This window comes from Canis lupus, chromosome 4 (assembly GCF_011100685.1).
Source record: "Canis lupus familiaris isolate Mischka breed German Shepherd chromosome 4, alternate assembly UU_Cfam_GSD_1.0, whole genome shotgun sequence".
Classification (NCBI taxonomy): Eukaryota; Metazoa; Chordata; class Mammalia; order Carnivora; family Canidae; genus Canis; species Canis lupus.
In genome coordinates this window covers 27,569,504-27,585,298 of record NC_049225.1, presented here as the reverse complement: position 1 = coordinate 27,585,298, position 15,795 = coordinate 27,569,504, and the positions used below count along the sequence as shown (strand labels likewise).

The 15,795-nt window shown below is 43.9% G+C and overlaps 1 protein-coding gene across 1 annotated transcript in view; it reads left to right on the top strand.

The window, feature by feature from the left end:
- The window catches only part of KCNMA1 (potassium calcium-activated channel subfamily M alpha 1), a 711,483-nt gene extending 697,772 nt beyond the window's left edge, over positions 1-13,711 (top strand). Inside the window, 3 exon segments of the mRNA NM_001003300.2 lie at positions 1,387-1,505; positions 3,204-3,428; positions 12,956-13,711. Of these exon segments, the coding sequence (NP_001003300.2) occupies positions 1,387-1,505; positions 3,204-3,428; positions 12,956-12,980 (369 nt within the window). The 3' untranslated portion in view covers positions 12,981-13,711.
- Positions 13,712-15,795: the final 2,084 nt, after the last annotated feature.

The window sequence follows — 15,795 nt, the reverse complement described above, 5'->3', positions numbered from 1 at the left end:
GGTATGACTGTGGCCTTGGAAGTTTTTAAACACCACTGGTAGTTACATACATCTAGAGCCACTGGTCAAACAAATAGCATCTCATGTGGATCCTTTAATGTCCCTAATTCCAGATCTAGGCCCTCACATTTCTGAGGCTGGACCCAGTCACTCTTCCTCATGCTTTCCCTGCCACAGAGGGTATGACCAGTGCCTCCCTTTGGGCCCCATGCACCAGCTGGGTTCACGTACTTTAGCAAAAGTATGCACTCTTGACCCTTATTCATGGCCCTACCACCTCCACAGATCTGTTCAAGGGGTGGAGAGCCACAAGTCTTGGGAACCAATAAAGCTATTGCACAAACAGTAGTGTTGCCCAGGGAAAGGGTCACTGTCTCTATTTCTTCTGAAACCCTGATGTTGACTTGCACCATACTTTGGTGTGGTTATGGGCAAGTACCTTTGTTAGACTGGGTTTTTTTGAAAGGTGGCTTCCATAGCTAGTGTCCCCTTTCATCTATCATTGACTTATGCACTTATGCACTTTAAAAGGATAAAGACTTTAAATATCAGTAAGATTTGGCCCCATTTGTGTTTTGTCATACGATGCACATGTGGAAATTCCAATGACAGGAAGGACAAAGGCAGCCTCTTATTCCCAAAGAAGCCATTCTTCAGGGCCCTTCCTGTACTAACGCCCACCTGAATTCACCTGGCTGCATGAAACCAGCATTTCCAAGTGCACGGATTTGCTTTCACATTCCACATCAGGCCCCAGACCCTTGGAAGGTGACCGTGAACTGATTAGGGACTGTGAATCCCACTTATTCAGCCTGCAGCTCTCAGCCTCCTGGGGAAACACATTCTCTTCCACCAGTGCCATCTCTGAGGTCTGTAAATTGTGCTTTTCACACAGTCCTTTCCCTGAAAGAGTCTGTCACCATAGTACCTGGTGGGGTCTTTTCTCCTAGCAGTGATTTTAATTATCACTCGAGCAGTTTTGACAACACGGTCAGATCACAGTGATTACAGCCGAGCTGGGGCTAAACATAATCACCATTTCGCAAAGCTGGTTTCTTCTCAGCCAAACATGTATCTGAGACCTTCGGGCTTTACACCCTCACTTCAAATGAGGGAGAGTCACACTCTCTTTAGGGTTCTCATTGCTACAGATAGAAAACTGGAGAGAACCAGAGGAGAACCCCATCATTATCTGATCCCTGAAAATTACCAGTATTGGATGGAGGCAGTTAATCACAGTGACTTCTTTATCCTTGGTCCTTTGGAACAGACCCTCCAATTCAGGAGACCCCAAAACAAGCTTTCATGAGAAGGCTCTGTTCCCCCCTGGACCTCTACTTCCAGACAAATAAAAGTGTTGCTCTCTGTTCTTTTCTTGTCTCCCAGGATGGTGGTTGTTATGGTGATCTGTTCTGCAAAGCTCTGAAAACATATAATATGCTTTGTTTTGGAATTTACCGGCTGAGAGATGCTCACCTCAGCACCCCCAGCCAATGCACGAAGAGGTGAGTATATTTCCACGCTGCTAACCCAACCCAAATGCAGAGACAGAAATATCCTCTCCTATCCCCCACTGTACAGGCAGAGGTCCATGTATATGCTCTCAACATGCAAATGACTCTACCCACATTAAATCCAACACTGAGTTTGGAGGTCATGGGAGATGTTTTTCTTTAATTACCCATAGAAGCTGTAAAGAATTCAAGTTTTATAGATTAGTTGCTGAATAGGAGTGTCTCCTCTAAAATCCAGCTGCAGGGATTATTCTGTTGGTAGTAATAGATATTTCATATTGCTAGTGTTTAAGATAGATGGTTCCTTTGCCATATCCTAGATGCCCATATTTTTACTAAATATATTTTAATGGACTTACTTTTTATTTTTTTAATTTTTATTTATTTATGATAGTCACAGAGAGAGAGAGAGAGAGAGAGAGGCAGAGACACAGGCAGAGGGAGAAGCAGGCTCCATGCACCGGGAGCCCGACGTGGGATTCGATCCCAGGTCTCCAGGATCGCGCCCTGGGCCAAAGGCAGGCGCCAAACTGCTGCGCCATCCAGGGATCCCTGGACTTACTTTTTAAACTTTTATATATTTACTTTGAGAAAATCATGTATTATCACCTTAAGCAGAAAAAAATAGCAGTTTATGTGTACTAGTTATATTTTTCTAATTGCATTAAAATAAATTCATAGCAGCCGCAAATTAAAAGTGCATTATAGAATTACCAAAACCAGTGTGTTTGCATGATATACCTCAAGAAACAATGCTATAGAGTTGAATATTTCTCAGCTCTGTTTGCACATCAGAATCACCAGCTTTGTAAAAATATTCTTATTTCTCTGACTTAGTTGGTCTAGATTGAAAACATAGATAATTTTTTAATGCACAGAGATATAGGGTATAGCCAGAGTTGAGATGAATTGCTTTGAGAACCAGTGAGTTCTCAAAGTTTAGCGAGGCTGGAGAATCACTTGCACAGTTTGTCCAAACACAAATCACTGGACCCCACCCCCAGTGCATCTGACTCCATAGATCTAGAGTGAAGTTGCTTAAGAATTTGCATTTTAAGTTCCCAGGTGATGTTGGTATGTCTGGCTTAGGACCCACCTTGACATGTACTACTATGGAAGAAACAGTGATTTTTTTTTTTTTTTTAAGTGTCTGGTGTTAACCGGATGGAATTGGGAACAGTTAAAGGAAGGCTAGCATAGACAGAGGCAGGGAGGTCCTTTTTCTTCTTTCATTTAGAAAAATCCCCACCAGAGTTGATTTTCTAAATGGTAAAGAGTGAGAAAGGACTAAGAAGTGAGATCATGGGAAACAAAGACCCTGCGATATGTGTCTGGGATTGTTCAGAACACTCTAGAATGAAAGGTGCAGTACAGTCCATGAACCTCCTGCATGCATTTGGGCTACTCAGGATCAGAAGTGAACTTGATAGTGAATGGAAAGGGGCTCATAGGCCATAGGAAGCGCGGTTTTGTTCTCCCATCACCGGCACTAATTCTGCATCTCTGCCGGGGCTCGTGTCTGGCCTCCTGAACCGAGCATCAGCTTGGAAGATAATACTTAGGGCCTTGAACCAGCTAGAAGCCCATCTTCCAGGTCCTCTGCAAGACCAGAGGATCCTATAGGTTCAGAGACAGGTGAACTATGCCCGCAGTTATCCTCACCTGTGACCCCTTTGCTTTCCTGCCCAGGTATGTCATCACCAACCCCCCTTACGAGTTTGAGCTCGTGCCGACAGACCTGATCTTCTGCTTGATGCAGTTTGACCACAACGCCGGCCAGTCCCGGGCCAGCCTCTCCCATTCCTCCCACTCGTCCCAGTCCTCCAGCAAGAAGAGCTCCTCCGTGCACTCCATCCCGTCCACGGCAAACCGACAGAACCGACCCAAGTCCCGGGAGTCCCGAGACAAACAGAAGTACGTGCAGGAAGAGCGCCTCTGATATGTGTATCCACTGCCACCGTGTGTGAAACTGTATCCGCCACTCATGTTCCCCAGTGGGTGTTTCCAACAGTAACTTTCCCCCTTTGCCCCTGTAGTCTCCTCCCTTTTTTTTACACATATTTGCATATGTATGATAGTGTGCATGTGGTTGTCATTTTTATTTCACCACCATAAAACCCTTGAGCACAACAGCAAATAAGCAGAAGGACCAAAAGTTATTTATGATTCTAGGGGAAAAATAACCCAAAGGCATGCTCCAGACATAAATAGCTCACTGCAGGAAGGAGTTTGCAGAGTAGGAGAGAGCCCTTGTGATCGATGTCAGTTATGCAAAGCAAGTTTAGTTAATGTAGAAGAAAAGTTTGTTCTGATTTATCAGGATTATCAGGGTGCTCCGGGTTTTGGTTTTGTTATTGTTTTCCTTTCTTCCTTTCTTTTTTTTTTTCTCATATATACATACACATGTATTTGAAACGAGCAACCAAAAAGCAACAAAAACATATCGATTGTTTTTCCACTCTCTGGGCTGAAGTCTCACAAAGCATTTAAAAGGCTTTTGCCATTTGCGTAGATGATTATTAAGCACCTGCTTTTATAACAGAACATGCGCAATTTTTTTTTTACTCACCAAGGCCTTTTTTGTCTCAGAGCTAGCTAGCTTCCTCTGGGAGTTCCTATGAACATTTCTACCCTTACTGTGGAGGAAAGAATAGTGTCCTATTCGTGGATGTATCAAATTCTAGTCATTTAATCTAAGTGAACAGAGGTTTGATTGCATATTAAATTGTTATTCTGTCTCCTTATGCCATATGACTAGCTATTTTTTTTCTTTCACTTTTGACATTTGGGATGAAAAGCCATATGTATCATAAATATCAGATGTAAGTCATTAAAAACTGCCTTCCTGGGACTTTTACATCTTTTAAAAGGTGAATTACTTACCTTATGTACAGAATAAATAATGCTCAGGAAAGAGCGAGTATTTTTCCATGCATTCTCAGGGGACCTTTTTAACTCCCCTTTGTTTGATTAGCTAGGGCCCCAATGCCAGGTAGGAGCAAGGGCTGGGGCCGTGGTAGAGTGTGAGGAAGATAAACCCAGCAGCAGAGCATGTTTTTCTAGGAGCCGACATGCTAAATAAATCAGAAGGTAGGGGGATCGAGCCACAGTTGACTCAACAAAGACAAAAGCCAGCTACCACCCCAAACTGCTGGCACAGCTGCATGGTGCTGGCTGTCCCAAAGCTGAGAGCTGGTGGAAAAATTCCTCCTCCCCAGTTTCTTGAACATAGCCAATTCACTTAGGAAGGCGAATGACAACTACGGCGAACCGCTCCTTGTCGTCACGGGGTGGGGAGAAGAAGCGTGCAACAGTAAGCCAAACACATTTTGGTACAATTATTTTTTTCTTCTGTTTTCCTTCTTCTTCTTCTTCTTCTTCTTCTTCTTCTTCTTCTTCTTCTTCTTCTTCTTCTTCTTCTTCTTCTTCTTCTTCTTTTTTTAAGTTAGTAAGCATGAGAGGAAAGGTAGAAGAATCCCTTTTTCAATATCCAGTTGTCAGATGTCTTATGCATGCGAATCAGGCTTTAGGCAGTGCAGTAGTTCCTACAAATCGGCAGACTCCACCACAACCAAATTCTTGTGCTTGTGGACTAGCCCTGGGCTGGTGTATACCTATTTGAAATGTCTCCTTTAAAAAATTCTATCGAGCCGAATAGGGGTGGAGGGGAGGAGAAAGGTGCCACAGCTATACCATCTCTAAAAAGGTGTTTTTATGGTGAATGCTTTGAGTTTAGATTTCGGATCCCCTCTCCCCCCAAGCATGATAGTTTTGGAGGTTTGCTTGCTGTGTGAGTTGACAAGCACTTTTACTGACAGAGTGGTGAGGCTCAGTCTGAACCTCTGCCCCCCATACCAAAGACAGGGCAGTGCAGTATTCAGACCAGGAATGGGGTGGGGGAAAAATGTATACATGTATATTAAAAAGCCCGATGAGTGGAAGAATTTTTTCAAATTATTTTTGTCCCTATATATCAATTTCTATATTATGTATAATTATCTATCTTTTTATATAGAACTATATATATCTCTATATATATACACACACATATATATGTATACTATATGTATATATGTGTGTGTGTGTATATATATATATATATACACACACATAGACCCCAGTTTGGGATCATGAAGAGCTTTTCATGCATTCTTTGCAAAGGAGGTTATCAAGTTGTGCCCATAGAACATTTATACCTATAAGAATGTGCCAGTTAAAGTGCTCAACAGGAAATATGACAGTTTAAAAGCATTGTAAAACTCACATAGCTTACTTCTCTCTCTAAAGTGCAACAAGGATGAATAGAATGGGCCAAGGTATGACAATTAATGGTTCTGCATGACCTAGCCACTGCTGGGGGTTTTCTTCTATAACGTTGTCCTTGTGAAAACTTTTGTGAAATTAAAAAAAAAGGAGTTACAAATTTTATTCTGTTATTGGTTTGTTTATTTTTATTTATATTGTTCTGTTTGTGGTTTTATTTAGTTTGTTTTGCTTTTTTTTTTTTCCTCCCCTTTTCCCTCCTCTTCCTTCCCTACTTCTCCTCCTTCCTTCACTTTCTAAATTGCTCAGCGCGATGAGGCTGTGCTGCTGCTACTGCTAGATCCCTTAGAGTTTGTTTTGGTGTTCTTGGTTTTGGGGTTGGGTAATTTGGGGGGAACTTCTCTCCATCTGGCTTGCCTTTAAATCTGCACGTGGCCTCCCTGCCCACCTTGGTACCTTGCTCCAAGTCCAAAAGCATTTTCCCATCAAGAAACCCAGCTTCCTCCACTCCCCCTCCCCATTACCACCACCCCAACCCAGTCCCCCATCAGTCTGTCCACATTTCTGTGTTTATCTTGGCAAGACCTACTAAATCAGAGTATGATGCCAGGTGATAAACTTTGCTGGAAAACATTTGCAGCCATTCCATTTGGCAAACCTGCTTCTCGGTTCATATTTTATCCTCCTTTTAATGTAGACCAGGAGGTTTATTAATGACAAAAGCATTGGTCTCCTTTATGTTTGATCAATAGGCCCCCAAATTAAAACTGTTCAGTTATGTGTCTCAACTCCTAGAGCAAGCCCGGTTATCCGGGGCCTCACGACTCAGGCTCTGCGTCATCCAAGTCTCTCCTGCCGCCTGCCTTTCAGGCATTTGTTACATCCCAACCAGAGATTGGGCAGATAGAGAGAAGTGATGCCAAAACGCGTTTTATATACAATCTGTCAGCAGCTCTGATGAGATGATGTTGTGACAGGAACAGGGTGGGAACAGACTGTGACATGAGATGAAACTTTGGGATTTTCCCGGGACTTTAGGCACACAACTGAGAGTTGACTGTAGCATTTGGCTAATGATACATTCAATGATGAAAAGGTAATCATTATGACCTCTATTCCATTAGCTGAAACTACTATGTTTTACTTGCCCTCAATAGAACAAAGTCTCCTCCCTTGTTTTCCATGTGACTCCAAACTTCCCCATTCCCCTTTCAGCCTCTTTTAGGAAGGAAGCACACAAAGTTCTCGCATTATGTCTCTCCCCTTCCTGCTCCCCTGAAAAAATAAAAGAATAGGAAGGAAATGGAAAGAGAAAGAAAAAAGAAGGAAAGAGAGAGAGAAAGCAAGAAAGAAAAAAGAGAAAGAAAGAAAGAAGAAAGAAAAAGAAAGAAGAAAGAAGTAGGTAAAGGTTGAGAGCAAAAGAATTATTTGAAGAGAAAGTATATGCATTTAAAAAGAGCAACAGCTAGAAACTCAATTATCTGTACCGTTCTAGAAGAGAAGCAATTTGTAAGCCATTCAATCCAATTTGCTTTAGGTTTTGAAAGGGCTGAACCTTAAGTAAGTGGGTAGACCAGGAGGTGTAGTGAAGCCTTCTCAGCCTCAACAACTTGCTCGGATGATCGTAAAATCATCAACATCCCTAAGGACTGCTACCCAGGGGCCTTCCTGAAGCCAGTTCAAATGGATAAAGAGAAAGCTGGACCCTTGGACATAGAGTCCTACCACAACTGGGAGAAGTTTCAAATTCCGTATGAATATTACAGGTTGTGACCCGGAACCTTATAATAAATGCCCAGTAAATCTTTTGAAATATCTTGAACTTAAATATTTTCAGACCTTTCATCATGTTATCAATTATCTTTACTCCCTTGGCTTATCTTTAAAAAAGATCCAAGAGTGCCTCTAGGTGCTTCCCTATGCTGCTGTGCCATTGGCGCTCTCTCGAGCTAGGCTCAGGGCTCCTGAGGAGGGGGGTAGCCTTAGAAGTCCGGTGAGACGGAGGTACAGACTGTGCCTCCCTCCAGCATTGTCAAGATCTCAGATGACCAGAAAAAACCTTTGACTGGATCTTCTTCAGCATGGGAAAAGCCTAAAGGTGTGTGCATCCCAACAGAGACAATTAAATCAACCTGACAGGTTCCTATAGCAACAGGCTCCTGAAGGATAAAGAGGAAAGTATGGAAACTTCAGGGCAAGACAGGGTAAAAATCAGTGTCTCAGCCAGCTTCTTTAACCCATCCCTGCTTTGTCATAACACGACGAAGAAGCGGCTGTGGGCACCTGTCACTAAGCCGGTGGCCTGTCTCCCACCAGGAGATGGCACCTATTGTAAAGGGAGGTGAGAGGGATTATCCCCTGCCACCCGAAAGGAAAGAGTGAAGAGTCTGTCCTCGGGGTGTCAGCTGGGCAAAGGCCCCAGAAAAGGCCCAGAGCAGGGGGCAGTTTGCTCTGCCCAGCGAATGGCAGCATTAGACTTTCGGTTAAAAGAGGCAAATTGAGTCATGATGGACGATTGCAAATAAGTGTCAGTTTTCATAAATGGAAGCTGCTTTGCTGCTGGTGCGAATGGTTTTTATGTCTATGAAATAGCCGTCCGTTGCCCACGGAGGGGGAAGACGGCAGTATGCACGGGTGGGGTCCCTCTGGGGGCCTTGGGGTCTGCTGGGCAGAGGGCCAACGCCAGACTGCGTCCCAGAAAGGTGAGCTGGGAAAGCAGACAGCATTACCTTTGCAGGCTCCAGCTCCTGGTTGGGGCTTCCTGTCCTCAGCTGTTGTCTCTCCAAATGGAACCTTCATTCTCTAAACCTCAGCTTGTGGGACAGCAGGAGGAGGGCCAATTATTCCAAATACCATTGCTGTATTCTCGCCTCTCCTTTAATGCACTCTTCTCTGGGGAGCAGTTCCGTGAAAAGGCTGAATCCCACAGTACTGACAAGCCACAGAGCCAGCGGAGAGGCTCAGTTTTCACAGCGCAGCCTGTTTCCCTGCTTGCAGGTGCCCAGGCAGCCAGGACAGCCCAGGTCTGGGGTCGTCCCCCCCACCCCCAGCCCCACTCCTCCAGGCTCCTCGTGGCTTGGGGAAGTCCTAGCTCTTATCCTGGGCCCTTCTATCTCAGGAATGGAAGTAGCGATGGAAGACGCAGAGGGCCCATGGGTGGGGTAGGGCACCTGTTGAGCACAAAGCCGTTATCTATATCTGTATCTGTAAGGATACAGGCCCCACAGCAGGGTAGCCACCCTGGACCCCTCAGAAAGAATGCAGGGCCACCCCTTTCTCTCCTTTCCTTCCAATGCAGATAACCCAAGCAAATCCTCCTGGGTCATCTCTAATGCCAAGCTCCCCGTTCTGCAGGCCAGCACCCCGGTTTATGTTCCTTAGATCTCAGTGTGCAGCCACACGTAGCCCTCGGGTACAGAGAGTGCTCGTGTAAATGCTAAGGTCATAGGACAGGCTAACACCCAGCGCTTCCTTAGCGCCAGACTCCTGCCAGCACTTTACCTACTCATTCAGTCCTCCCCCAGCTCCGCCGAATGGGGCAGCTTGCACCTCTGTTCCAAGGAATCTGCAGGACAGATTTGTTCAGAGCCACCGGCCAGAAAGTGGCAGAGTGGCTTTTGAAAGTGCGGGCACTTCTGCACCTGGGCCTGGGCCTGTGCTTAGCGCTGCACCTGCTTGAGCACCTTCCCTCCAGGTGACAGCGGGAGGAAGATCTGCCCACGAGCCCATTTGACAGAAGATCCGTAGCTGCGATTGGTTAGGTAGTGGCCTGCTGGGAGCCAGCCGCCACCAGGCGAGTCCCCAGATCCACCTCCCCCTCCAGGCCACTGCCCCCATTGGCAGCCCCCAGCTCCCTGTGGGCCAGTGCCGCACAGCTCAGGGCCCGGCCAGGCTCCATCCGTGCCCCCCACCCCCCCGGGCAGTGCCAGGTCCCTCAGAGGCATCTTGCGCTCCACGTCCAGGTTGCATCTCGCCCTACCAGTCACTTGCCAGAGACCACAAAGCCTCCCCTCCCGAATCCGGGGGGTCACACACGACCCCCATTGGAGCGGTTTTCCTCTGGCGGCAAGGAGGCCCTCACAGCCAGATCCCCCCGCCTTCCCATCTTCGGGACAAAAACGAAGCTCCTGGAAATCTCTTTCTGGCCTGTGGCATGAGGTGGGGAGAGGAGATAAACTCAGGGATCTGGATTTTTTTCTGGACCACTTCAGCATCCATTTGAATCCCTTCCCTGAGTGTTCTTCCTCATGGCCCATGGGGTGGCCTCCCATTGGCCCAGTTTCTTCTTTGGAAGGTGAGATTCATAAACCCAAGTGTCTTCATCATACCCCGCACACTCTCTGTTGAAACAAGTGGCTGACGACCGTTAAAGTGTGCATTCCTCTGATGGCCTTTGGGAGAATCTCTCCGTGAAATACCTCTGCCCCTGGATATTTTACCGGAGTGCTCAGAGCATTAACATATTTCCACGTCCTCGACATCCTACCCAACCAAGTCTCCAACAACATATATATTCATATCTGACCAGGCGCCCAAATTAAAAAGCTTGTTCCTCAGGCGTAACGAGAACCTCAGCTCATCACCAGGATGTGCTTGAACACAGCTCCTTCTTGTGTGGAGCTGAATGGCCAAGACACAGGTGCTACTCTGCATAGATTTTCTTCTATGGCAAGAAGCATAGAAGGAAAGAGAGAACGAAGCTTAAACGGGGAAATAATGCTCTCTTTCTTACCGACAGCAGAAGGAAATTGATATTCTCTCTGCTGCGAAAGGTCAAAATGCCAACTTCGAATTGAACTGTAAAGACTAAATTCTGAACAATTATTCTCTGCAGCAGTTGTAAAAATTTCAGCAAATTGCAGCTGTCTTAGGTCTTTCGCCCAAAAGACCTACCCGTTTCCATCAGCGGAGTTCAGTTTCCTTTCCAACCTGGCATGTCCAACCTAGCACTAAATCCCTTTGCACAATCAGTCCCCACAGGGGCACAGCCAAAACCCAGGGCAGCTAAGGCAAACAGCACAGATGCCTGGTTCAGCTCTTCTGAAAATCATCCTTACACATAAACCATTGGAAAAAGTCGTAGTTTGAAATTGTTTCAGCGGCCTGGCAATGCTTTTAAAACATGATAACCATCACACGCTACTCCTCTCTGAAAGGTTAGTTTAATCGTAGATCACAAAAAATTGGTTTCCACAAATGCATAATGGTTCATCTATGTCACACTTGAACTAAATGGTTTTTTAAATGGAGCTGAAATTATTTTGATGTGTACACAGTCCTGGATTTCTATACAACCTTTTTTAACCAGTCCATCAGGAGCCTTGCCTCTAAAGCCTCATTAATAATTCAGATGTGCTGATGACTTTAAAAGATCTATGGAATTGAAGCTTAGGAAAAAAAAAAAAACTCCGCTTGACAAAAAGATAAATGAATGTAGAAAGAAGCTGTACGAGTCTGGCAAGCTGTAGATCATCTCAGAACAGATTGTAACTTTATCATTCTGTCAGGGGGAATAATTTAAAGCACTTAATCAGTTAGCTTCACTGTGAGGATGTAGCATTATGAATTCCTATCGTCCAATCTGTTCAAATCAAAGTGAACTTAATTATAATAGGTGAGAGAGCCAGAGCAGGAGAAAGGGGAGTGGAGAATGATCCGAGAGACAGTAGTGTCCTGGGTGTAAACTGAGCTGCTGAACAAAGGGTAGTGGGCCAGCAGCTCTCACCAAGGACACCCCAGCTCCCCCGACGGTGTTTAGGCTGAGGGCTCAGACTTGACACGGCAACGGAGTACGCCTCGAGGAGACACAAGCAGAGCGGTTGTGAAGCTGATCGCAGATGCTGAATTTATAGATCATTAGCCTATCAGACAGACAGACAGACAGACGCGCGCGCGCGCGCACACACACACACACACACACACAAGCCAGGTGTCAAGCCAGGTGAGCAATTTTTGTGAACGTATCAGTCCAGGACCGCTGACAAGGCAGTTGTGACTTGTTCTGATAGCAGAAAAGAGGCCATTGTCTCTAGAGCAGTGGGTGTGCCTGGAAGCTTTTCCCCTTTTTCTCTCCTTTTCCTAAGCCACTAATACGATTCCCAAATTAGAATGTCCTATTTGCCCAGTCTATTCATGTCTGTATACGAGGCCGATTACCCAGAAAGTTTCAATCCTAGAAAAAAGGCAGGGGCAAGGCCTGAGCCCTGTAAAATAGCACTTAAGTGCAGAGAGGATGCTAGGCCCTTTCCTTGCCCCCCCTTAACTCACCCCCCCCCCCCAACGCTCTGACTCAGCCTTCTCTCTCAGGCAACTCTGTATTTAGGGTGGAAATGAAATGCCAAGACTTTGTCGAGCTCCCTTGTCAACAGCTTGGGTTATGATAGTCGGTTAAGATACTGCCACTGGGAATTCTTTTCATAACTTTCTACCAACACAGAGTTTTCTTTCTTGAAATAAAAACCATCTCAAAATCGTCTTAAAATATTGGTTACTGTTCTGATTTTTAGTCTCATTGCCCAGCAAAATCTGTGGGCTTAAGACCCTCAAAAATGGCTGCCAAAAAAAAAAAAAAGAAAAGAAAAGAAAGAAACAAAGAAACAAACAAAGAAAGAAAAACAAAGAAGAGTGGTATATTGAGATACAACCAAGTGTGTCTGTTATAAAAAAAAAAAAAAGAAAAAAAAAAAAGCCAAGTACAGGTTGGGAGGAGGAGATCCTGCATAAGACGCTAGATCGCTGGCTCTGTGTCAGGGACAATGTCCCTCACGTTCCACTCAAATCAGTGAACACGCAAGTCTCTCTTCAGGCACAGTGTTCACACCTAATATTTGGTATATTCAGCATCTCCTTCCTACCAAAGCTTTCCAGGCCACTAAAGGAACCCCAGAGAGCATTGCTGGAGTTCCTCTTCCAACCACTCTTTGTTTTGAGAGGTCCACCTACGGGGCTTCCAAGGCCCATGGGTGCATTGGTCATCACTTGTCACAGGCAGCAGAGCTGCCCCAGGTCCTGTGGTTCTCCCTACACTGCACTATCTCTTAGCAACTATTCACTGTCAGCTTCTATCGATTACATTTTTGCTTTTTTTTTTTTTTCAATGAACTTTCCAAAGGCTTTACCCTAGGACTAATTAAGCTTCTCATTTCTCCTTCTTGTTCTCTATCCGTTTTGCCCTTTAGCAGAAAAGAAATGGTTTACAGATGAACCGGATAATGCCTATCCCAGAAACATTCAAATCAAGCCCATGAGTACCCACATGGCTAACCAGATCAACCAATATAAATCCACAAGCAGCTTGATTCCACCAATCAGAGAAGTTGAAGATGAATGTTGACTCCCAGGAGACCAGAACTATTTTTTTAAAGCCTGACAAACTTCATAAATGGTGATGTGACTTTTCTTCCTCTTACATGCTGAATCACTGGTGGAAACGTTAGGATAAGCGAGAATTGCAAGAAAAATAAAGTAGACAGATCTTTCTCTTTGTCTGCCTTGAATATTGCTTCCATGTATTTTGGAAAAGAAAATGATTTCATTTATAAATGAACGTACTAAAATAGTCATGTATAGCCTCTAGCATTTTAAATTATTTTTATTTATTAGAAAGAAAATATATTTTTTCTTTTTTTCTCATTGTCAGATATCTTCCCTATATCTCAACAATGCAAAATCAAAATGAGTAAGTGGCCAGACTCCTTAATGCGTATTTCTCTTCTTTTTCTCTTTTCCTTTGAGGAGAATGATGGTCACCACCACAGTTAATTGTAATGAAGGGAAATGGATTATTAAAACAATTTTAAAATGGTCCAATGATGTAAACATGTATTTTAGTAAATTCATAAAAGAAGACAAAAGGGGGCAGGTGAATTTCCTGGATGGGTGTGTATTTTAGCTACATCGACACCAGCTCTTAATAAATGGAAACTTATTTATTTTCTCAGTTGAAAGTCATATTTTTGTAGTTTTAGTTTTCATTCTGTTTTTCTCACCCTTTTGTTCGTATATTTAAAGGGAAGACCTTCTTGCAGCTTTTCTACAATTGCCAGATCAGGTTTATCCAGCCAACTAACGATGCCAGGAGGGTTGTGAGCACGCCTGGGACGTGAAAGTTGAGGACCAGATGCGCACAAGATACTGCTCTGTTTGTTGTTCTAATGGTGGGGACTCCTCCATGCTGTTATGCTTCTCATTTCCTATGTCCAAACCACCCACGCAAGCACAGTAATTTCAACTCTGTAAGGGTCTGGTGGACTTTTCTCCCCACTCCCCAGGTCTCAGAGCTTTTAGCCTGAAAGTTTGTAAACACCAGTGGATAGTTTCACTTAGCAATAGGATATGATAATGCATTCGTTCTTCTCACTGAGTTTTTGTTTAAAAGCCAGAAAATTTTCACGGTCAAGGAGACTACTTTTGCCCAGATTTTATTTTTTTCAGGCTTTCCTTTAGTTGCTGGGACAAAACACACAAACTTGCTGCAACGGTGTAAAACATAATAACGACAACAGCAAAACAATGAATGCCCTCAATACAGACTATTAGAAAAGTCCTTTGAAAATGACCAGCAGTGAAATCAAATGTCTCAGCCACTTCCAACTGTGCTTAAAGATTTTTCTAGCCATCAGACACAATTACCAAGTCTCAGAGCTCTGCTGTGGCTTGCATGCTCGGTGTACAGTCGTCCCGGCAACTGTTACGTTCCAAACGATTTAGCAAATCTTTCAACTTCAAAAATGATCAATCTTTTATACAGTCATCAGGGTCTATGGAGAAGCATGGATGTGATAGTGATTTTTCTTTTCTTTGAAAATGTAAACTGTGGACACTTGAAGAAACCAAACTTACCAAAATACCCCTCAAAGTCCCATGATATCTATTCCATTAATTCTTTAGGCCATGACCCTGTGGCACTTAGTATATTAGTGCAAATCAAATCAGAGCCACGCAATGAAATCACCATGAAAACATACGTCCACTAAATACTCCAATTACCAGTGTAGGCAAAATGAGCTTCCACCTCTGTCTACTTCCTGCAGAGCCAATGTAGTTGTGCTTCCGCCTTGTAGGCGCCGTCCTGAAGTGACTTGTCAGACTGTGGTTACCCTGTTGTCACATTTTGTAGAAGTAGCTCTATAAAAGTATTGTGAATATAATGTATGTCCAATTGGATTGTTTAAAAACTACTTATAACCAATCACTAGTCTACACAGCAGACTAAAATGACGTCAGCAGTCTATATTCAGGCTTATGAACATTTCCTGGTTTCCAACAGAAGTAAATCGGGTTTGTGGGGTGAATCCCTTGTTAGGATTTCACAACTTTCTTGAAAGCTAGGCCTTCTTCTACATAATGATTTTGCATTGGGGTCACCTTAGTACATTCACATCAATCCACGCTCTTCTTTCCTTCATGAACCCTGGTGGACTCTTCTTCACTCTTCTTCCCGATAACCATTTCCAAATTTGTTGGAACTGTTTAGTAACCTTGGCAGGCGATGGTGGCCACCTAAATGATCTTCCCTTAGATAAACAGTGTCCTGTGCCTCTCAAACCCATCTTTCCATACTAAGTCAGTCTGAAACAGAAGTATAAACTCCATGACCACCATGGCCAGAGATTTAAATCTAAACTTTTCTTTTTTCTTTTCTCTTTCCTCCTTTCCATTTCAGTATTGTTGATAGATAACTTCTTTTTTTCTTTTGATCAAACAACTAAGACGGTTTCCTATAACAAAGTGCTACCCCCAAAACTAATTGGCAGGAATCTATTTTCCTCTATGGGAGAGGACCGAGCTCATGCTGTTTTGATAACGAATTCAATAACAATTCAACAATAAATTGTTCTGAGACAGAAAATAAAAATAAGCTTTTTTTTTTTTGACGAAGTATGCAAAATGATTGGTTGGTAGCTCCTTTGGCAAAAACTGGTGCTGGGTAAGTTAAAAGTGATGTGAGAACAAGGTTGTAAGACCACAGAAAGGCTCAAGCCAATCCTAGAGCTTCCTGATTAGTTTCTATGTGTTG